Source organism: Megachile rotundata, chromosome 1, assembly GCF_050947335.1.
Source record: "Megachile rotundata isolate GNS110a chromosome 1, iyMegRotu1, whole genome shotgun sequence".
Classification (NCBI taxonomy): domain Eukaryota; kingdom Metazoa; phylum Arthropoda; class Insecta; order Hymenoptera; family Megachilidae; genus Megachile; species Megachile rotundata.
The window spans coordinates 7,889,747-7,912,074 of NC_134983.1; the positions used below are offsets into that span (position 1 = coordinate 7,889,747).

General features: G+C 39.8%; 2 protein-coding genes across 7 annotated transcripts in view; one reads left to right on the plus strand and one right to left on the minus strand.

Moving 5' to 3' along the window:
* LOC100881810 (uncharacterized) overlaps positions 1-13,422 on the plus strand; it is a 19,103-nt gene extending 5,681 nt beyond the window's left edge. Inside the window, exons 1-4 of one of the 3 annotated variants that reach the window (XM_012279307.2) lie at positions 3,675-3,865; positions 7,302-7,452; positions 11,011-11,224; positions 12,817-13,422. In XM_012279307.2, the coding sequence (XP_012134697.2) occupies positions 3,845-3,865; positions 7,302-7,452; positions 11,011-11,224; positions 12,817-13,189 (759 nt within the window). In that variant the 5' untranslated portion in view covers positions 3,675-3,844 and the 3' untranslated portion in view covers positions 13,190-13,422. Of the gene's footprint in view, positions 1-3,674; positions 3,866-7,301; positions 7,453-11,010; positions 11,225-12,816 lie in introns of those variants that run through there. The other 2 variants (XM_012279310.2, XM_012279309.2) reach the window with 2 other exon arrangements.
* Positions 13,423-13,570: 148 nt separating this feature from the next.
* The window catches only part of LOC100881701 (uncharacterized), a 32,102-nt gene continuing 23,344 nt past the window's right edge, over positions 13,571-22,328 (minus strand). The window contains exons 5-7 of one of the 4 annotated variants that reach the window (XM_076534628.1): positions 17,113-22,170; positions 16,170-16,993; positions 13,571-15,610 (exon numbers count right to left, since the gene is read on the minus strand). In XM_076534628.1, the coding sequence (XP_076390743.1) occupies positions 15,491-15,610; positions 16,170-16,993; positions 17,113-22,170 (6,002 nt within the window). In that variant the 3' untranslated portion in view covers positions 13,571-15,490. Of the gene's footprint in view, positions 16,994-17,112; positions 22,171-22,328 lie in introns of all 4 variants that reach the window. The other 3 variants (XM_076534615.1, XM_076534620.1, XM_076534606.1) reach the window with 3 other exon arrangements.

Consider the following 22,328-nt stretch of genomic DNA (forward strand, 5'->3'; position numbering starts at 1 on the left):
GGATCCACGAGACGTATGCATTCGTGACATATGTTACTTAAGCAACTCTACGGTGTTAGTATTGTAAGGCGTGTCTGTCACATCAAACCTCTTGTTGCAACACTTTTTAGTAAACCTTGTAACAGTGTCTTTGTATAGTGAGCTATTCTAGGTCAACTTTATCGCTATCGACCGAAAGAATCATTTCAACGATTGACTTTGTGAAATTTCTGACATTGTTACGTACCAACTTTATGGAACAAAACATCGCACATTGTAAGCGTCGATTGCCAATATTTTGCGGTACAATGAAAGAAAATACTTCTCCAAAGGAATTCTTTATACTTCTTTGTACTTCTTTCTTTTAACACAATTTTCGAACGATATTATTTGATGAAGAGAAAACTTGATTTTCCAGATTTTTAATAATGATACAACACGTTATTGCACATGAATATTTATCATATGAATGTACTGTTTTTTAATCTATTTTATACAAGTATAAATTCTTTAATTGTTATATTGACGCAACCCAATGTCTTTGAAAGGATATTCAGTTTCTACAAGTGGCTCATTTCTCAATTGAATGTCCACGAACAAAACTGTGTAGTTCCAACCATGGAATAGCATAGGCTTTAATTATGAATGGCAGAAAATTTAAATATATTTGCATTTTATTTGCCAAGTCGTCTTATACGAAAATGATCTATATTAACGGAAAATGGAATAGTAGGTTGGTAGCAGTATTCATAAAATGCATATTTGGTTTTCGTTCGTATAAATTATTTAAACAAACATTTTGGAAACTGTTCCTTATACTCGGATTGACTTTTAAGCAAAGCGAGTTTGCTTAACTTGATTATTTTCTTGATTATGTTCTTCACTATATCAGCTTTTTAATAAAATAAGCTTTACGGACATTGTCTAAAACTTATTCGTTATTTACATAATTAGCATTTTTTTACTAGGGATAATTATGTGTTCGGTTGGAGAAAGCGAGGAAATCGCAAATTTCTATATTCTCAAATTTTTAGGTTTTTGAATTTTTACGTTCCCTTTCTAAGTTTTTACGTTTTCAGAATTTTAAATTCTTAAATTTTTTAATTCTTAAATTCTGGGATTCTCAAGTTTCTATATTCACAAATTCCTAAATTCTCAAATTTAAATTCCCTAATTTTTGAATTTCCAAATTCCAAAATTCTCAAAGTTTTAAATCCCTAAATTCAAAAATTCTCAAGTTTCTATATTCCCAAACACAATTCCCATATTTCTGAGGTTTCTAAATTTTTTAATTCTTAAACTCTAAGATTCTTAAACTTAGAGATTCTTAAAAGATTCTTAAATTTTTTAATTCTTAAACTCTAAGGTTTCCATGTCCATAAATTCCAAAATTCTCAAATTTAAATTCCCTAATTTTTGAATCTCCAAATTCCCAAATATTATATAAATTCCCAAACACAGAAATTTTCAAATATGCAAATTTTCAAATTTCCAAATCTTCAAATTTTCAAATCACCAAACTCTCAAATTTTCAAATTTTCAAATCTTCAAATCCTTAGATTCTAAAATCCTCACATTTCCAAATTCTCAAATTTTTAAATTTCCAAATCTCCAAATTTTTAAATTTTCAAATCTTCAAACTTTTAAATCTCCAAATTTTCTGATTTTTAAATTTCCAAATATTCAAATCTTTAAATCTCCAAATTCTGAAATTTTCAAATCTTCAAATTTTCCAATTCTAAAATTTTCAAATCTCCGAATCCTCAAATTCTCAAATCTTTAAATCCCGAAATCACTATTTCACGAGATTCATAATCTGGCAGCTCCTGAATCTCCACATCATTAGATAACAAAATTTCCTAAATTCTAATGCATGTAATACTTTAATTCATCACTTTCAATGATTTTATTAAAAACTACATATATTATTTAGACGCAAATGTTTAATTCTATACGTATAATTTGTCGAATTCGGTAGAATAGGTAGAATCATCCATCATAACCTGATATCTTTTTTTCCAGCTATTCTGACTTTCCAATTCCTCACGGAGTTTGTTTCTCCTCATTTATTTGCGCTGCATAGTCCTACACGATCAAAAAGAATTTGTGAGAAAAATCTACCCTAAAGGAAATTGGACTTCTTCCCACACGTGATTTATGATAGATCTCTAGAAAGCAATATTTGCCTAATCAACTTCATACTTAATGTCTTATAAAAATGTATTTTTCAGAAGTTTTTTGTAAAATACGTATCCATTGTCTCTTCCAGCATCATTAATTACTGTACGTTATTATATTGATACTGTAAAAAACATATGACCAGTGACGTCGTTTTATGTTTCCTGTGTATGTAGCCCGTTTACCAACCCTGGCAAATAGTAATTAGTCTCAGTTAATAACTTAGAAGTAAATAGTGGTCAGTAATTTAACAGTCGCAGTGTAAATAGCTGGTAGTTATTTCTGTTTGAGTCGTCGGTTTTTTGTATGTTTGCTGAAAATTGTCTGGCAATGATATCAGGCAGAAAGTAAATTAAAAAGCTCTTCGATTCACTCATTAATACACAAAGTTGCGTATAAGTGATATTTTGTCATACATTTTGTAAAATTTTTGGGTTGTCAAATTTGATAATCTAGAAGTGAAGAAATTAAGTGATTAAGGAATTGAGAAACTTGGGAAATTAAGAAATGAAGAAATCGAGGAACTTAGGAAATTAAGAAATGAAAAAATTGAGAAACTTAGGAAATTAAGAAATGCAGAAATAGAAAAACTTGGGAAATTAAGAAATGAAGAAATTGAAAAACTTAGGAAATTAAGAAGTGAAGAAACTGAGAAATTTAGGAAATTAAGAAGTGAAAAAATTGAGAAACTTAGGAAATTAAGAAATGAAAAAATCGAGAAACTTAGGAAATTAAGAAGTGAAGAAACTGAGAAATTTAGGAAATTAAGAAATGAAGAAATTGAGAAACTTAGGAAATTAAGAAGTGAAGAAATTTCGAATTACCGCATTCATTTAATTTAGAAATTTAGAAATTATGCAAAAGTTATTTCTAATTTAGAAATTCGAAGATATAGAAACTTGCAATTTTCAAATTTCCAAAGGACTAAACTTAAAAATTGCGAAATTTAAAAATTTAGAACGTCAGAAATCTAGAAACTGGTTAATTAGAAATATTAAGATTTCGAAGATTATATTATATTTGAAATATGAAAATTCTGAAATTGGATATTTAGTAACCCCAAATTTAAAAAGAATATAAAGAGGAATTATCCAGTGATGTCCTGGAAATATCCGTGCAACCTTTTCCAATCGTTCCCATCTCCATCGATTTAAAAAGCACTTCACACGCGATTCATCTAAATTTTATCAACCTCGACCCAATATTAAAAGCAGAAAGTTATCATTATCGCGTCATCGAGTGTCGTGTTCGCCATCTTCGAAGATTTCTGAAGCTCATCAGTCAGTTTCCTGATCTTGAACTACTTGAAGTCAATTTTCGCGTCCTCGTTGCATGACGTAGCCGAAATCGAAGGATAACATAGGTGTTTTATGGTGTGTATACCTCTTGAACTATATGTACATAGATTCGCATACACGTATGTTCGGAAAGAAGGAAACGCGGTTTCCCATGGGTCGAACAGAGGCGTGTCGCGCAGAACACAGAGCGATTCTCTTCAACGGCCTTGTCAACGTCGTCTCCTGAGTAAGGCTCAAGCTTAAACAAACCTAGCTTGGCCAGGAAAACGAGGAGGGGCTCGAGAAACGCGTATATAGAGGTTTCAAACGACGTCGGTCGAGCAGAACACATCTGAACACATCGTCTCCCACGCCAGGTGTCTTCGTGTGAAATTTCGTTCGAGAGAAAAATGCAGGTCCTTCTTCATCTTGTAAGTAACCTTTTTCCTTAGCTTGCAGACTTTTTTTAGCAAATTTAGCTTTTGTGTAGGAGGCTGGAATGAGATTTTAACAAAGGGCTCTTTTCGAGAGGAAATTGAATGGTTGTAATTACTTTTCTTCTTCCTCCTTTGACTAAATACGGATGATAGATATGGATAAATACACATAAGTAGATAGGTGCTTTTCTAGTCTCTTTCATATGCTTTTTCATTATTAAGTGAATTATATATCTTCTTGGATACGTTTAGTGTCGCGTTTAGGTCACTGATATCGCGGATTTAACGTGGTTGGAAGTTTGAAATGGGTTGAAGAATATTTTGAGTGATTTAAATGTCGAGTGGAAAATTTAATACATTCATTATTAACGTATACGTTAATTATGAGGATTTATTGATGATTGATATCACGTGTTTATTGTAGTCAGATAATTAAATGAAGATAAGTTAACAAAATCACGAAAATGTCATATGTAATAAATTATCGTAATTAATATAAATTATAAAATAATATCTTTCAAATCTCCAAATTCTGAAATTTTTTGTTTCTCAAAATTTCAAATCCCCAAATTCTGAAGTTTTGAAGTTTCCTGATCTCCAAAATTTCAAATCTCCAAATTCTGAAATTTTGAAGTTTCCTGATCTCCAAATTCTGAAATTTTTTGATCCCCAAAATTTCAAAAACACAAATTCAGAAATTTTGAAGTTTCCTGATCTCCAAAATTTCAAATCTCCAAATTCTGAAATTTTGAAGTTTCCTGATCCCTAAAATTCCCAGAATTTCTGAAATTTAAAAGAAAACGTGTTCTCCAGAGGTTAGGTCTTTTGTGCCACATTTTTTATCTCGATTTAACTCTTTCCTGTATTTAACAGATACTTTTTTACCTTCGTAGGTAATAACAATTAAACATCCATTATTCAATTAAAAACTACTCAATTAAATTTAATTGCTCAATTTCCATACGGTTACAATCTGTACCTCATTTAACATTAATTCTGTACCTCATTTAATATTTTACATTAATTTTCAGTTACTTTAACTATTATTTATTAATTGTACATTAACTGTACGGAGCAGGAGGAAATAAACAAAAAGTTGCACAGAACTTTTTGAATATGAACAAAACAATGTTCATTTCAATTATTTGACATGAAAGCAACGTCAACTTTTTGAGACGAGTTGTATCCTACTATGCATTAACGGTTAAACAAAGTTGGGCAGTTTCTACCCACTTGACCCCAAAGAGTTAATCCTCAGGCAACAACCAGTTAATTTTAATTTCATAATCCTTATATATAATATAAGCTAATAACTACATAATTATTTTTAAACTGTGCATTATAATATTTAATATTACTTTCGAGCCCTAACCCTTTCGTGTAAAAATTTCTACCCCTAACTTTAATCAAAATATTGTTATATATGTTTTGTAAGTCTAAATCACAGTTCAAAGATTAACACTAGATTTACGGGACGTGTCACTTTGACGTATTTTAAATTTTTTTAGGAAAATTACAAAAACTGTTCGCATTTATTTTATTTTGTAATGACTTTTATCCATTGAGCGACGTAAATATATATTGAAGTCTATTTTCTTCAAAGGATTTGAAATATTGAAATTTGCTACGTGGTATACCTATCTTTACGGATGTGCGTCAATTTGACGCGATCGTAATGTAAATAAAATTTTTAGTAAATTAGTTTTACCCATGCAAAAATTACAACAATAATAAATATAAATGTAACGACAATACCTTATAAGCGACGGACTTCGTTATTCCGGAGTCGCACGCGGCCAGCTAAGCCGGTATGCCGGGTTTAGACCCGGGGTCGCAGTACAAATCGCAGTTCGCAGGGTAGAGGGAAGTAAGAATATGAATGTAGAATATTGAAGTAATGTACTAAAATATTATTAAATAATAAAAACTTTCTATAAATATATATCTCACATTTTCATTTCTTACTTGTAGTGTTTAATTATATTTCTAACTGGTTGTTTTTCCTTAAATATATGTATTCGTTCGTGCATCAAATTTACGCGTGTTCGTAGAGATAGGTATATAAGATATGTCTGTAAACCTAGTGTTAATCTACTCACAATAGGGTATTTTTATTATTCTTCTCGCAGTTAGGATATCACAAGATGTAATATAAATATTTTGAATTCATTAAAAATTCAAAATTGAATTTATTCTTCTTCAAGATTTATGCGCATCTTCAGATTTTGAGATTTCATGAATCAAAATATTGCTGCCATTGACAGTTCAACCCCAAAAATGCAAATTTTAGCATTATGCAAAGATACACATTTAAAAGATACTAAAGACAGAATTAATTATTACACACAATCATTAATTAGAATTATGACATTTGATAACAATAGAAACATGATGTAGACACCTATTTTCATTTCTTACTTGTAGCGTTTATTTATATGGCTTTCGAAGTGGTTGTTTTTCTTTAAATACATATATGCATTTGCTCAAGCATCAGATTCGTAAAGATAGGTATATAAGAAATGTCCGTAAATCTAGTGTTAAAAAGACTGAAAGTAAACATAGCCTAACATTTTGAATATTACAATAAAATAGAGCTATTCAATAAAGATTAAAAATGAATCATGCCAGGTATCCAAATTTAAGGATAAAAAGAAACGGCGGAAACGAAGAGTTTCACTTTCTGTTTAAATTCATTTCTTATCTCCACCATTACGCAAATGTACAGTGTACTTAACCCGAAGGAAGTAATCCTCCTTTCCCTAAAAACGTGGCCATATTTTTACAATATTTAGTTTTAAATAAAGAAAAGATTGATTTTCTAAAACGATCAACCGGACAACAAAGGCAAAGGGCAAAATCCAATATTCCTTTGATTTCGTAAATCCTTTTTCACAGGAAATAAGCGTTCATTTTTGTTAATTTACTGTGTTAATTAAAATTTCTTGTCAAGCATCTCTGCATAATAATTAAATTCTCGTTTAATCTTAAACATGTACTGTAGCAATAGATTATAGCTGTATTCAATATACCACGCGATAATTATTAAACAGCTAAACTAATAATATAATAATGCAATCTGATGTTATTAAAAGTTTCTTAATTATTAGGTTACATTAAGTTGGCCACTAATTATCTAATTAACCTGTTGCCGTACAACTTATTTACCAGATGCGTCAGTCAAAATTATTCTTAGCTATAATGTTAAAACAAATAAAGAAAATTAAAACGTTATGAGTATTTTATATTCAGCGATTTTTAATTATGCAAGTTATTGTCGGACCTAAATTTCAAGTTGAAGGGTATTAAACATTTGAGTAAGATTTGTCACAGTTGATTTCTAAGTGCGTCACGAGACTCGTCAAAGTACGGCAAGGGGTTAATTAATAATATAAGTATTTTACTGTTATATACTAACAAGTTTCATTTCCAGTTTCAGGTATTATCGCTTACTTGCTTATTTACTCTGGGCAGTAGTGCTATTGAAGGGTCAGAATCGAAGCTAACCACAAAATTAACCCCCATAAACAGCCCTGCGTTCAAGGATAGTGACAAGGATTTAACAGCTTCTGCAAGCGATCGAAGTAAGTATACAATTTGACTAATTTCCATTTTAAATTGTTGCGAATTCACAATCATACTTTTTGGTCCTTTTAGGATAAATTAGGTATTTAGTTCTTTTAGGATATTTTAATTACACATGCTTTTATAATTCAGCTAACTATACATTTGTATTGACAAATAATGTCACTTAATAATTAAAGAAAAATTATAAATTGTAATTACATGATTTTCTAGTACTATATGTAAACATAACAAAAGTATTAACAATAGAGTGTCGAAATATATTTCGGAATAACAAGAAGAAAAGAAATAAGAAATACGCTAATTGTGAAAATATAGCTGTACAAACGCAAGCTGCAGTTTTCAAATTTCTACACTCATACTGAAAATTTTATAAATTTCAAACACGTTTTTCTCAAATAACAATTTTTTCCTGATCCGCTTTTAATTACCTACAGACCTACACACGGATTCGTCGGATTAAAAATATTTTTTGTTACACACGATAGGAAGCTTTTATACCGAAAATGTTATCTCTTTCCTGAACATCATTTACAGAAATTAATACCCTGATATACCTGTGTGTGTTCTACGCTGAAAAACAGGGAGCTTTTATTGCGCATCGTGAAAGTATCCATCTCAAAAACGGCAACCACTAATGAATATTTTTTGCAAGCTCCAAATTATTAAAAGACACTTCTTCGCAAACATCGAGAATGATGCACTTTATGTACCAAAATTAGACTTCTTAATGATATCCTTCTGAACAGATGTTTCAATGAATTCTTTAAAAGTAATTGGTCTCCATTTGTCATATCATGGCAGAAGTCTACAGAAGTCACGATTACGAGAGGAGAAATGAAAAGAATTGCAAGAAAATAGTTGATTTCAAAGGATACCGATAACTGCATAATTACGCGAGCTCGTGTACTCGTCTCGTCTCGGAGCAAAATTACCCGCCGACTATTTCCTAGACGTAATCGATCGTTATCCAACATTTTCGCAGCGAACGTATTAAATAAGTGTGTCACTACCGTTCCCACGATCGAGCACCTCAGACAGATTTCATTGTAAAAAGTGTCATTCGATATAATAACATGCTAATGGTACAAGATTCTTCGAAGGTTCTTCGTTAATCCGTGCCGTATTTTTCTAATGCTGCTGATCGTTGTTCTGCATTAGATCATTGTTAGAATGATTCACGTAACGGGAAAACGGAATTTGCATATGTGATGCATGTGTCTTGATTAGTGCCGCATTTTTCCACGAACGATAGACTTACAGATATTCTTACAGAACGCAGCCTTTTGTTTCCAAGATTCTATCGAAAAAAATACATTGCATCTTTTAATACTCTTTTCAGGTTAAGATGCATTATTCTCTCAAGTATCGCAATTTATTATTGAAATAGGAAGTTTTTGATTTTATACCTATTTATTAATTTTAAGGATTCGTCGGAGAGTCGATAATATCGGGTATTGATACGTTTGCTTTTATATCTGGTTATTTGTAGACTATTATTATTTATTGTATTATGACTTTCGGACTGGAATAATAATTTCTTATTTTATCTTGATATTTATGTTGAGATCAATTTATTGTTGAGAAACGTACAACGTTATTTGATGATCGACTGTTTTTTATTCTGGAATTTATGTCTTAATTTTGTTTTTATAGGGATATGTGCAATATTTGTTACTGAAACATAAAAATTTAGAAATTTTTGAATTTAGGAATTTTTGAATTTAGGAATTTAGGAATTTTTGATTTTAGGAATTTAGGAATTTAGAAATTTAGAAATTTAGAAATTTAGAAATTTAGAAATTTAGAAATTTAGAATTTAGGAATTTTTGAGTTTTGGAATTTTGGGATATTGAAATTTTTGAATTTTAGAATATTGGAATTTTGGAATCTTGGGATATTGAAATTTTTGAATTTTAGAATATTGGAATTTTGGAATCTTGGAATTTCGGAAATTTGGAATTTTGAAATCTCGGAATTTTGGAATCCTGGAATTTTGGAATCTTGGAATTTTGGAATCGTGGAATTTTGGAATCTTGGAACCTTGGAATCTTGGAACCTTGGAATCTTGGAATCTTGGAATCTTAGAATCTTGAAATTTTGGAATCGTGGAATTTTGGAATCGTGGAATTTTGGAATCTTGGAATCTTGGAATTTTGGAATCTTGGAATTTTGGAATCTTGGAATTTTGGAATCGTGGAATTTTGGAATCTTGGAATTTTGGAATCGTGGAATTTTGGAATCTTGGAACCTTGGAATCTTGGAACCTTGGAATCTTAGAATCTTGAAATTTTGGAATCGTGGAATTTTGGAATCGTGGAATTTTGGAATCGTGGAATTTTGGAATCGTGGAATTTTAGAATCTTGGAATTTTGGAATCGTGGAATTTTGGAATCGTGGTATTTTGGAATTTTGAAATTTTGGAATCTTGGAATCTTAGAATCTTGGAATCTTGGAATTTTGGAATTTAGAAATTTAAAGATTCAGGAATTTAGAAATTTAGAAGATTAAAAAGTTCAAATTTCTAGTTATACAAACGTATTCCGTGTCCTATATTCAACCAATAGCCAACATGAGCATAAACTTGAATGACAAATAATAATTTCGAAAGTGTTTATGCAAAATTTCAAATGTATCTCGAAGAAAAGCATGTACGATGATTCATGAATACATCGCTCAACATCGCGTCATTTCCGTCAACATGAAAGCAATGGATGGAGAACGCAAATGTGTGAAAAAGCATTCTACCATTCTTCAACACATTTCAAGGTTTAAGTTATTATCTATTCTTTTGTGTACACAGTAAAATCTGTAAAATAACCTTCCTAGGTCGCATATTTCTTACGTCAGTGAGATCTTTTTATCTGGTAGAAGAAAAGATGCTATTTAACGTTTAAAGACTCTTTTACTAACATGGAACGACATATTTCGAAACATCTTTTTGCAAGTATGTTTTATTTTATAATTAATTGTCATGATCATGTACGACGCAAAACAAAGCAATTCCATTAGTATTAAGAACTTGCTGCTCCATTTTCAGGATATACCGGTTCGTTGGTTCCGAAAATATTTATTTTAAACTGTTTTAAAATAGTAATTGTCTTGTTTGTAAAGAGATTTGTTTAAGAAATTTGGCAACTTCAAAATTTGAACATTCACCAAATTTTTATTTTCCAAAGTTCCAAAATTTCAAGTCCCAAAGTTCCAAAATTCTTGTGTACCGATATCACAGCATTTCAAAGTCCCAAACTATGAAAATTTGAAACTTCCAACTCTATAATTAAAAAATCTTAAAATCTTGAAAATTTCAAGCTCTACGTCCCGAAAACCCAAAGTACTACAATCTGTTGTTCTATAATTCACAAGTTCCAAATACTCACTGAGAAACAAATTACTTGGATAATTAAGAAATGAATAATTATATGAAATAGAATCGCAGAAAGCACAATCTGGGCGTGACATAAACTTAATTGAAATCCCAAAATAATTTAACAAGAACACGTTACTAATTAAATCATCTATTAATGTTCCTTGAGAAAAATTAATTTTCTTAAAAGATCCATTGATTCCAGCATTCCACATTAGCAAGGACTATGGTCAACCTGGGTACATCGGAGGTGTGCCTTATGGGAGTTACTTGGGCGTTGGAAATTCGATTTATAGCCCTGGTACAGCATACCGTGGTACAGGATTGAGCCCAGGATACGTAAATCCAGGCTACAGAGGATATTCACTGGGAGGGCCAGGAATCATTGGAGGTGGCCATATAGGGTGAGCTTTGAACACAATTCAGGGTTCAATATAATAGATTGCTCTCGTAAAAATGTCAAGTGAGGTAGATTCTTGAGGATATTTCACTTGCTTGAAACGGAGAAAAGACTGTTGCAAAGAAAAATGAACAAAGTCAATTCAGACAATCTAAATCTCTGACAATCGGTCGGACAATTTAAAATTTCATTTTTGGCCATTGATAACGACATTTTTAAATAATAATAGATTCTTTTTTGAATATTTTAATCGTACAGGGCATAACAGTTGGGAGGTCCGAACTGACCATTTTGTACATAGGACGCCATCTTGTATTTAGGTTGTGTCATCTGTCGTTTGCTATGAAAGTAGTATTAAACAAATATTAGGTACTATTTGTATTAATCGAATAGTAATTAGAAAGAGAAAAAGAGAATTGTGTTTGAAAAATAAAACATAATGAAAGTGCATAAATACATACATAGTATGTATAAATACATCCTACATAGTAGGTTACATACAGAGTGTTTAATAAAACTAAATAGTGCCAGAGGAATATCAAAATAAATATTTATAATTGTTCTTATGATCGTTCCAAGAGTATATTGACAAGGGACATTACCCGATCGACACACGCCGATTTTGATGCGCTTTGAGTATTATATAGAACGCAAAAAAATATTTGACACGTATTTCTTTTTATCGGCCATCGTCCATGCTGAAGGTGTGAAAATAGCCCCCAAAGTTGGGGGTTGTAAAACATATTTTCTCAAATATCTCAGGAACTATTCGGCCTAGACAAAAAATTCAAAGTGCAAATTTTTCTGTTTTAGAAGGCCAATAATATGGCGTAAGTGAATTTTTCAAAAATTTATTTGTTTAAAAAATATGTTAAAAATTAACATTATTTTACAAATTTTTTTAATAAAACGTTGTACCATTTTCATCAAATTTCACATACATAAACTATGGGTCCAAAGAAAAAATACGGATAAATTGGAATTTTTAATTTCGCTTGTGGAAAAAATATTACTGTCGTTGAAGTTATACGTACATTTTATACATTCCGTTCGGTGCACGACTGACTTCTATACGTAATATTCTGGAAATTGTATTATATTACATTTTTTACACTAATTTATTTAAAAAAAGAATTTGAAGGTCCATAGATGCCTTCATAAAAATATGCTGCTCATGTCAGATATCCTATTTGATCCGCGTTATGGGCGCATAGTGGTGGCAGTATTCGACGCATGGAAGATGTTAACGCGTAAATTGTACTTGTGCGAAGTGTAATAGTTTGAATAGTGCGAAGTGTAATAAAATAGTTCCTGAGATATTTGAGAAAACATGTTTTGCACCCCAACATTGGGGGCTATTTTCACACCTTCAGCATGGACGATGGCCGATAAAAAGAAATACGTGTCAAATATTTTTTTGCGTTCTATATGATACTCAAAGCGCATCAAAATAGGCGTGTGTCGATTGGGTAATGTCCCTTGTGAGTAGAAAATAGTTGTTACAATATACATATGTGTGAAAGTTCATTTTACGAATTTTCCGATTAATCTCATATTTCTGTCAAATTGTAACAATTGAACTTTGACTGCTTTCAGATTCGGTTATTATGGTAACGCCGGGTACAATCCGACTTATGGAGGATATGGAGGCTATGGATCTGGTGGCTACGGGGGATACAACGGAGGATACGGTGGCTACGGGAGTGGATTAGGTGGTTATGGTAGTTACAGTAATAGCTATGGTCCAGGAACTTATGGTTCAGGTGTCTACGATGATGGGTACTATGGATACGGCGTACGCGGTTATGGTCGATACGGTGGATTAGACGGTTATGGGTATGGGACAGGATACACCGGGTATGGAGGATCGAATTATGGTTCCTCGTACAACTTGAGAAGCAGTTACGATCCTTCGGGTTACCGTGGCAGTTATGCTGGTTATCCGTCAGGATACAGAGGTTATTCCTAAATGTGTTATTGATAGAGAGATATTGTGAATTGTCGCAATATCGAAGAAGGCAACATTACAGCAGTATTAATTAATACTGGTGCAACTGTATATGTGGCATCGAAACGTACATTAATTACGAATTTCAATTTGTATTAATAATTTTTATTAATTTTTCACCGTTATTAATAAGTAATGTACATATACATATATTATTGATAATAATAAATAAAACTTAGAGAATAAAACTATGATTCGTCTAGGACAGAATTTTATTTATGAAACATTATGAGAAAGTTAAGGTAAAAATATTTGTGATGTGAATGATTCAGATGTTTAATGATTAGTTTTATTTAATAAAAATACATGATTCATATTCGTAAAGGAACATCGGATGAACGCAATATTAATATATAATATATACAATTATGTATAATTTAGTGAAAATTCGTCGAATTCTATGCTAACGAATAAGATAGTACGTACCTTATATCCAACATAAAAAATATAATTATTTTGTTAAAACACGTATCGAGCATGTACAGTTAGCTATGATGATTTCGATAACGACTTTTGAGAAAGAAACGTATGTCAAAAATTCGATCGGTTATTCTGTACGTGCTCAATAAGGATTATAAAAATATGTATTAGCACTTGTATGATCGATATTTAATCTCAAGCATACATTAAACCAGATAACGCAATGGACGATTTTCATTTCGCACGATGTTTACATATTTTACATTCAATGTATTAAGTGTAATCATGAAAAGTGATTCTTATTTTTATACGTGATCAACATCGAGTGAGACGAAACAGTATTCTTGAAATTAAATAGTTGATGATGAGACGAATTCCTGCTTATAGCAGCCATAGTTAAAAAATACCTCCAAACACATCGTGGTACGTATACAAATGTAGCCTTTAAAAGTGACCTGGCGAGATGAAGAAAAATTCCCAAAAAGTATAATTCATCCTTGTGCATCTAATATGTTTAGTTTAAAAAATTTTTGAAGAAAAGTTGATAACGATAAAAAGTATCGTCAACACTTAACACAATTAAAGCACTGAAAACGAACGCACAAGGATTGTTATACTGATTGCCGTACTATAATACCCTAGGATAACCATAACCCACACATGAGTATGAAAATGCTCGTTAAGCGGCTCCGATTTCGACTATGTTTAGGTTTACCAGTTCAAATTTACTGTAATCAGAGTTCTTCGTAACAAGAGTCATTTTGAAAACGGAAGAAGCAGAAGATACAAGGCTTGTAAGTTGGCATCTTACTATTTTCTGACATTGGAGCACAAGTGGGTTTCACAATTTTTGAAATGGCTAAAAACTTTTTTCAATTCAAACTGTAAATCAGTGATGAACAATATCAGTTTCTAAATTTTAATTTGGGAGATCTTGGTTATTATACGAGGTGCGATCATTAAGTTCCGGGATTGTGTCTGCTGTGACCAAACGGTTCACACGATTGACTTGTGCTCGCAGGACATACGAATAACAATCTTCGAGACATATGACACGAAGTTTGGAAGCGATATCTTCATTGAATTCTGTGTTATACAAGTTTATGGTAGCATACGCACGCTCTCTTTTGCGAAATCACGATGGACTCTAAATTGGAACAATGGGACAAAAAAAAAATGGAACATGGTCGTCCTTCCTCACCCTCCGTATTCACCATATTTGGAACCCTGTGATTTCTTTTTGTTTCCCAAAATCAAATTAAAGCTCAGGGGGCGGTGATTTGACACGGTGGACGAGATTCAACGCGAATCGCAGCAGGTGCTCGACACGCTTCGACAAAAGGACTTCTAGGAAGCTTTCCAAAAATGGCAGAGGCACTGGGGTCGGTACATAGCTGCCCAAGGGGTGTACTTTGAAGGGGATAGTAGCCAAATTTGAAACAGGTGACTTTATCTGCATATACAGGACCAGTCCCGGAACTTAATGATCGCACCTCGTATACACCCTAGTACCATCAAAGTCTTGAACAAGCAGTTAATCACTACTTTAGATGGCGGGTACAAACGCTATAAGGTAGAAAGCTGTGGTATCTCATGAAGCTGTAAAGTGAGAATTAACCTTCTCGTTTCTGATTCCTCCTTTGAACTCGCCACCTATGTGGCGTGAACCTAACCGTTCACAGTGTTAACTGCCCATCCAACACCTTGCTACCCATCTCTAAAATTTTTAACATTTTACACCGATACATAGATTATGATTATCCCCAAAGTGTTCTTACTTTTGGATCGCGTGTGGCCATCCGTCAGCTGTCCAGCAGCTAATGGACGGGCATGTTCTCGCGTTTACGCGTTTCCGCGTGGTCGAGAAATTTTTGTGGGTCGACCTGAAGTCCGCGTATTACAATCGCACTCTTCACTTGACGTTCCGACTCTTCGATCTTCGCCTGTCGGTTCGATCCCGAACTGAAACATTCAAAAATCCAAGTTTCGCTTGCCGCAACGCCTCCTTCAAAGTCTCTACGCTGCCAAGCTGATTCAGGCTAAGAAGCTTCATTTCGAGCTTTCCGCTTTGCGAATTGCATGCGTCGCACGCGTACGGTATAGGCATTGCGGAGGGGAACATGTCTTTCATGTTTTGACTGTCCGTTTCGTCAACGCCCGGACAGTATGGTACGAATACCACGGGAATAAAGCCAAGCTGACCAATGAGGGGAATGGATGTCGTGCTTGTGGTGCTCATAGTACCATTGGCTGTATCGAGAAGGTAACAAGGACAGGTTTGCGGGTCTGGCCCTACTGATTGCTGATAGGGCTTTGCATTGGTCGGAGGATGAACTCCTATTGCACCGAACCCGGGATTTTGCTCAATCGGCTCGGATAATTCGTTTACCTGTTTAATCAGTGCCGCATTGCCCCCATTTGATGATTGATACTTTACATTTGGATGACCACCGGTGCCTTCATATGTGGACTTGTTTGTCTCTACCTGAACGATCGGATTATATCGAATAGGTTGACTCACTTTAGTAACCTGTTGAGTGTACTTGCGATCCTCACGGGAAGTTTCCTGGTATTTCTCTTGACCGAAGTATTTCGCGTTGTAGGGGCCTTGAGGTTTTTCCGCGGGAAAGACTTTCTTCACACCGTCGACGTTGCTTTTGTTCTCTTGACCGGAATACTTCTGGGCCTCCTTCCGCTGCGTTTCCAACAAGGAGTTAACTTCGTCCGCGTTTTGATTTACTTGACCCGAATGGTAACCGAATTTTCTGTATTGATCTTGGAATCGCGTATCCTTCACACCGAACGGGCTGCTTATTTTAGTTGGATACACTGGAGCTGTGGGCTCGACGTTCTTCTCGTAAGTCTCATCCAACGATTCGTTCTTGGTAAATTCTGACGCAATTTTGGAGTGTGAAGTTAGTCGATCTGTTTGCTTTTGGCCGTAGCTTCCGTAAAATGGTTGGTCGAAGTGTTCGGTAGCTGGTGTAGTAGGTTCGTAATATTTTAGAGGGTATTCTACTTTGACAGGCCCTTCATGTCGAGGTCGAGATGTAGGCTTTACTCCAGGGACATAATCTGGATCGCCTGGCCATGGTCCGTCAGGACCAGGAGACCCAGTTGGCCACGGACCGTCTGGCCCATCAGGTCCAACGCCTCCATCGCCGCCTACACCTCCAACCCCTCCGACACCACCAACAGGACCTCCGGGACCTCCAGGTCCTTCAGGACCTCCTGGACCTGCGGGACCATCTGGGCCATTCGGCCATGGACCGTTGGGACCATCGGGACCAACACCTCCTATTGGACCTTCAGGGTACGGTGGATATCCTGGATACGGAGGATGACCTAAAATCATTACAGCTTACTAAATGACCATGAACTCTTATCTTATTTTTAGTCACAGCATATGGTATTATAATACTGTTTGTTGGTATATAAATGAAGAATTTAATGAAACTACATACCTGGTTGTGACGTTCCAGGGAAACCCGGATAGCCTGGAGTACCAGGATGACCAGGTTTACCTGGTTGACCAGGAGTTCCTGGATGTGGTGGAGTAGGAGGAATGCCTGGACGTCCGGGAATACCAGGTGTTCCAGGATGTCCGGGAGTTCCTGGGGCACCAGGATATGGCGGTATTGGCGGCGTTCCGGGGGTACCTGGTGTTCCAGGTATACCGGGAATGCCTGGTGTGCCCGGAGTACCAGGGCGAGGCGGTATCGGCGGAGTTCCAGGAGTACCTGGGGTTCCAGGGTGACCAGGAGTTCCAGGAGTACCGGGGGTTCCAGGGTAACCAGGAGTTCCAGGAGTGCCAGGATATGGGGGTATCGGCGGCGTTCCAGGAATTCCAGGGGTTCCGGGATGTCCGGGGGTGCCAGGAGTGCCTGGGGTACCAGGATATGGTGGAATTGGTGGAGTTCCAGGAGTACCTGGAGTTCCCGGATGACCAGGAGTGCCAGGATATGGGGGTATCGGCGGCGTTCCAGGAATTCCAGGAGTTCCGGGATGTCCGGGGGTGCCAGGAGTGCCTGGGGTACCAGGATATGGTGGAATTGGTGGAGTTCCAGGAGTACCTGGAGTTCCCGGATGACCAGGAGTGCCAGGATATGGGGGTATCGGCGGCGTTCCAGGAATTCCAGGGGTTCCGGGATGTCCGGGGGTGCCAGGAGTGCCTGGGGTACCAGGGTATGGTGGAATTGGCGGCGTTCCGGGTGTGCCTGGTGTTCCAGGTATACCGGGAATGCCGGGTGTGCCTGGCGTACCAGGAGGGGGCGGTATGGGGGGAGTTCCAGGAGTACCTGGTGTTCCAGGATGACCAGGAATTCCAGGATGCCCTGGAGTGCCCGGATATGGAGGTACTGGCGGAGTTCCAGGAGTGCCAGGTGTGCCAGGATGCCCTGGTATACCAGGGGTACCGGGGGTACCAGGGTATGGTGGAATTGGCGGCGTTCCTGGTGTGCCTGGTGTTCCAGGTATACCGGGAATGCCTGGTGTACCCGGAGTACCAGGGTGGGGCGGTGTGGGAGGAGTTCCAGGAGTACCTGGAGTTCCAGGATGACCAGGAAATCCAGGATGGCCAGGATGCGATGGAACAGGTGGTGTTCCAGGCTTTCCAGGTTTACCGGGTTTTCCAGGTTTTCCAGGAATTCCGGGGGAACCAGGTACACCGGGACTTCCAGGATATCCAGGTGTGCCAGGTATTCCAGGACTACCAGGATATTCTGGATGGGATGGGTGGCCAGGTTTACCAGGCTTTCCTGGTCTACCTGGGTGTCCGGGTATGCCAGGCGTTCCGGGAGAAGCAGGTGGTCCAACAGGACCAGGATGTCCGGGGTACGGCGGATAGGACGGAGTTACTGGCTCAGCAGGGGAACCAGGATAAGGGGGATATGAAGGACTTCCAGGGACCGTTTCCGTACTACCTTCACCCGGGTACGGAGGAGTCGGATGCACAGTACCAGGATGGCCAGGTTTGCCGGGTTTGCCAGGTTTACCAGGCTTGCCGGGTCTTCCAGGCTTTCCAGGTACACCAGGAGTACCAGGTGTGCCAGGGTAACCGGGGTATCCAGGGTATCCAGGTTGTGATGGCGTTCCAGGGGTACCAGGACCTTCGGGACTTCCAGGGTATGCAGGATGGCCAGGATATCCAGGTTGTGATGGTGCTCCGGGATGCCCAGGTGTTCCAGGTATGCCGTCAGTGCCAGGAAATCCGGGTTGAGGCGGTGCTCCTGGTGCACCAGGATAACCGGGATATCCAGGGTGTCCTGGAATTCCTGGTGTACCAGGATGTCCAGGTTGCGGTGGTGTTCCTGGTGTACCTGGTATTCCTGGAGTGCCTGGAGTTCCAGGTATTCCAGGATGTCCGGGTTGTGGTGATGTTCCTGGATATCCAGGTTGTGGTGGTACGCCTGGTGTACCAGGGTGTCCGGGATACGGTGGCGTTCCCGGTGTTCCAGGATGACCGGGTTGCGGTGGCGCTCCGGGTGTACCCGGTGTCCCAGGATATCCAGGGTATCCTGGACTACCTGGTATTCCGGGATGGCCCGGTTGTGGTGGAAATCCAGGAGTTCCCGGTGTGCCCGGTATGCCAGGTGTTCCAGGTATTCCGGGGTGTGCAGGGTGTGGGGGTTTTCCTGGTTTTCCGGGATGACCGGGTCGTGGCGGTATTCCTGGTGTACCTGGGGTGCCTGGAATGCCAGGAGTTCCAGGTGTTCCTGGGATTCCAGGATGTACTGGTCGTGGCGGAATTCCAGGGGTACCTGGTATACCCGGTGTGCCAGGTGTACCGGGTGTACCTGGAGTGCCAGGCATTCCTGGATGTCCAGGTCGTGGTGGGATTCCAGGGGTACCGGGTATACCAGGTGTGCCTGGCGTACCCGGCGTTCCAGGAAAACCAGGGTACCCAGGCCTTGGTGGAATTCCTGGGGTATCTGGAGTTCCTGGATGTCCGGGTTGTGGTGGCGTTCCCGGTGCTCCCGGTGTTCCAGGATATCCGGGGTATCCTGGAGTTCCAGGTATTCCGGGATGACCAGGTTGTGGCGGTGTTCCAGGATGTCCGGGTTGTGGTGGGATTCCTGGTGTTCCTGGATGTCCTGGTTGCGGTGGCGTTCCCGGCGTGCCCGGTGTGCCTGGAATTCCAGGATGACCTGGCTGTGGTGGTCTTCCTGGTGTTCCTGGGTGTCCAGGTTGTGGTGGAAAACCTGGAGTTCCCGGTGTACCTGGATGTCCCGGTGTTCCTGGATGTCCCGGTTTCGGTGGAAATCCTGGAGTTCCTGGCGTTCCTGGTGTGCCTGGCGTACCTGGATGACCCGGAGTTCCAGGATGTCCTGGCTGTGGTGGTGTACCAGGGTGCCCAGGTGTCGGAGGGTAACCTGGAGTTCCTGGAATGCCTGGTGTACCAGGGTGTCCAGGTGTCGGTGGGAAACCTGGAGTTCCCGGTGTGCCTGGTGTGCCTGGCGTACCTGGATGTCCCGGTGTCCCAGGATGTCCTGGCTGTGGTGGTGTACCAGGGTGCCCAGGTGTCGGAGGGTAACCTGGAGTTCCTGGAATGCCTGGTGTACCAGGGTGTCCAGGTGTCGGTGGGAAACCTGGAGTTCCCGGTGTGCCTGGTGTGCCTGGCGTACCTGGATGTCCCGGTGTTCCAGGATGTCCTGGCTGTGGTGGTGTACCAGGGTGCCCAGGTGTCGGAGGGTAACTTGGAGTTCCTGGAATGCCTGGTGTACCAGGGTGTCCAGGTGTCGGTGGGAAACCTGGAGTTCCCGGTGTGCCTGGTGTGCCTGGCGTACCTGGATGTCCTGGTGTCCCAGGATGTCCTGGCTGTGGTGGTGTACCAGGGTGCCCAGGTGTCGGAGGGTAACCTGGAGTTCCTGGAATGCCTGGTGTACCAGGGTGTCCAGGTCTCGATGGAATTCCTGGTGTTCCTGGTGTGCCTGGAGTTCCGGGTGTACCAGGATGTCCAGGTGTTAGTGGAAATCCTGGCGTTCCTGGTGTACCTGGGGTTCCGGGTGTACCAGGGTGCCCAGGTTTCGGTGGAAATCCTGGAGATCCGGGTGTACCAGGGTGTCCAGGTCTCGATGGAATTCCTGGCGTTCCTGGTGTGCCTGGTGTGCCTGGCGTACCAGGGTGTCCAGGTCTCGGTGGAATTCCGGGCGTTCCCGGTGCGCCTGGTGTGCCTGGAGTGCCTGACGCACCTGGATGTCCTGGTGTTGGTGGGAGTCCTGGCGTTCCTGGTGTGCCTGGAGTTCCGGGTGTACCTGGATGTCCAGGTGTTGGTGGGAATCCTGGCGTTCCTGGTGTTCCTGGGGTTCCGGGTGTACCGGGTTGTCCAGGCGTTGGTGGGAATCCTGGCGTGCCTGGTGTTCCTGGGGTTCCGGGTGTACCGGGGTGTCCAGGTCTCGGTGGAATTCCTGACGTTCCTGGTGCGCCTGGTGTGCCTGGTGTGCCTGGCGTACCTGGGTGTCCTGGTGTTGGTGGAATTCCTGGCGTTCCTGGTGTGCCTGGAGTTCCGGGTGTACCAGGATGTCCAGGTGTTGGTGGGAATCCTGGCGTTCCTGGTGTACCTGGGGTTCCGGGTGTACCAGGGTGTCCAGGTCTCGGTGGAATTCCTGGCCTTCCTGGTGTGCCTGGTGTGCCTGGTGTGCCTGGCGTACCTGGGTGTCCTGGTGTTGGTGGGAATCCTGGCGTTCCTGGTGTTCCTGGGGTGCCGGGTGTACCAGGGTGTCCAGGTCTCGGTGGAATTCCTGGCGTTCCCGGTACGCCTGGTGTGCCTGGAGTGCCTGGCGTACCTGGATGTCCTGGTGTTGGTGGGAGTCCTGGCGTTCCTGGTGTGCCTGGAGTTCCGGGTGTACCTGGATGTCCAGGTGTTGGTGGGAATCCTGGCGTTCCTGGTGTTCCTGGGGTTCCGGGTGTACCTGGATGTCCAGGTGTTGGTGGGAATCCTGGCGTTCCTGGTGTTCCTGGGGTGCCGGGTGTACCAGGGTGTCCAGGTCTTGGCGGAATTCCTGGCGTTTCTGGTGTGCCTGGTGTGCCTGGCGTACCTGGATGTCCTGGTGTTCCTGGACGTCCAGGTTTCGGTGGAAATCCTGGAATTCCTGGTGTGCCTGATGTTCCGGGTGTACCTGGATGTCCCGGTGTTGGTGGGAATCCTGGCGTTCCTGGAGTGCCTGGTGTTCCTGGCGTACCTGGATGTCCCGGTGTTCCAGGATGTCCGGGCTGTGGTGGCGTTCCTGGTGTTCCAGGTATTCCCGGAATTCCAGGTGTTCCAGGATGCCCAGGTTGTGGTGGATTTCCTGGTGTCCCTGGTGTTCCAGGTGTTCCAGGGTGTCCAGGTGTTCCGGGTGTTCCTGGGTATCCAGGTTGTGGTGATGTGCCTGGCGTACCTGGTGTTCCTGGTATACCCGGTATTCCTGGTGTTCCAGGTGTGCCAGGATATGCCGGTTGCGGTGGTGTTCCCGGTTTGGCTGGTGCTCCAGGTGTGCCTGGTGTTCCCGGTATTCCAGGCGTTCCTGGATATCCTGGATATCCTAGAAATTGAACATCAGTCGGTATAGTTTCCAAGTCTTTCTTCGCCAAGTCTGTACTATTCAATTGACATACGAGGTGTGACACAAAAGTAACGAGACTAGGTCTGTAGCTTGAAAAAATAATGGAATTGGCAGCAATTGTTTTTTGTGGCATCATC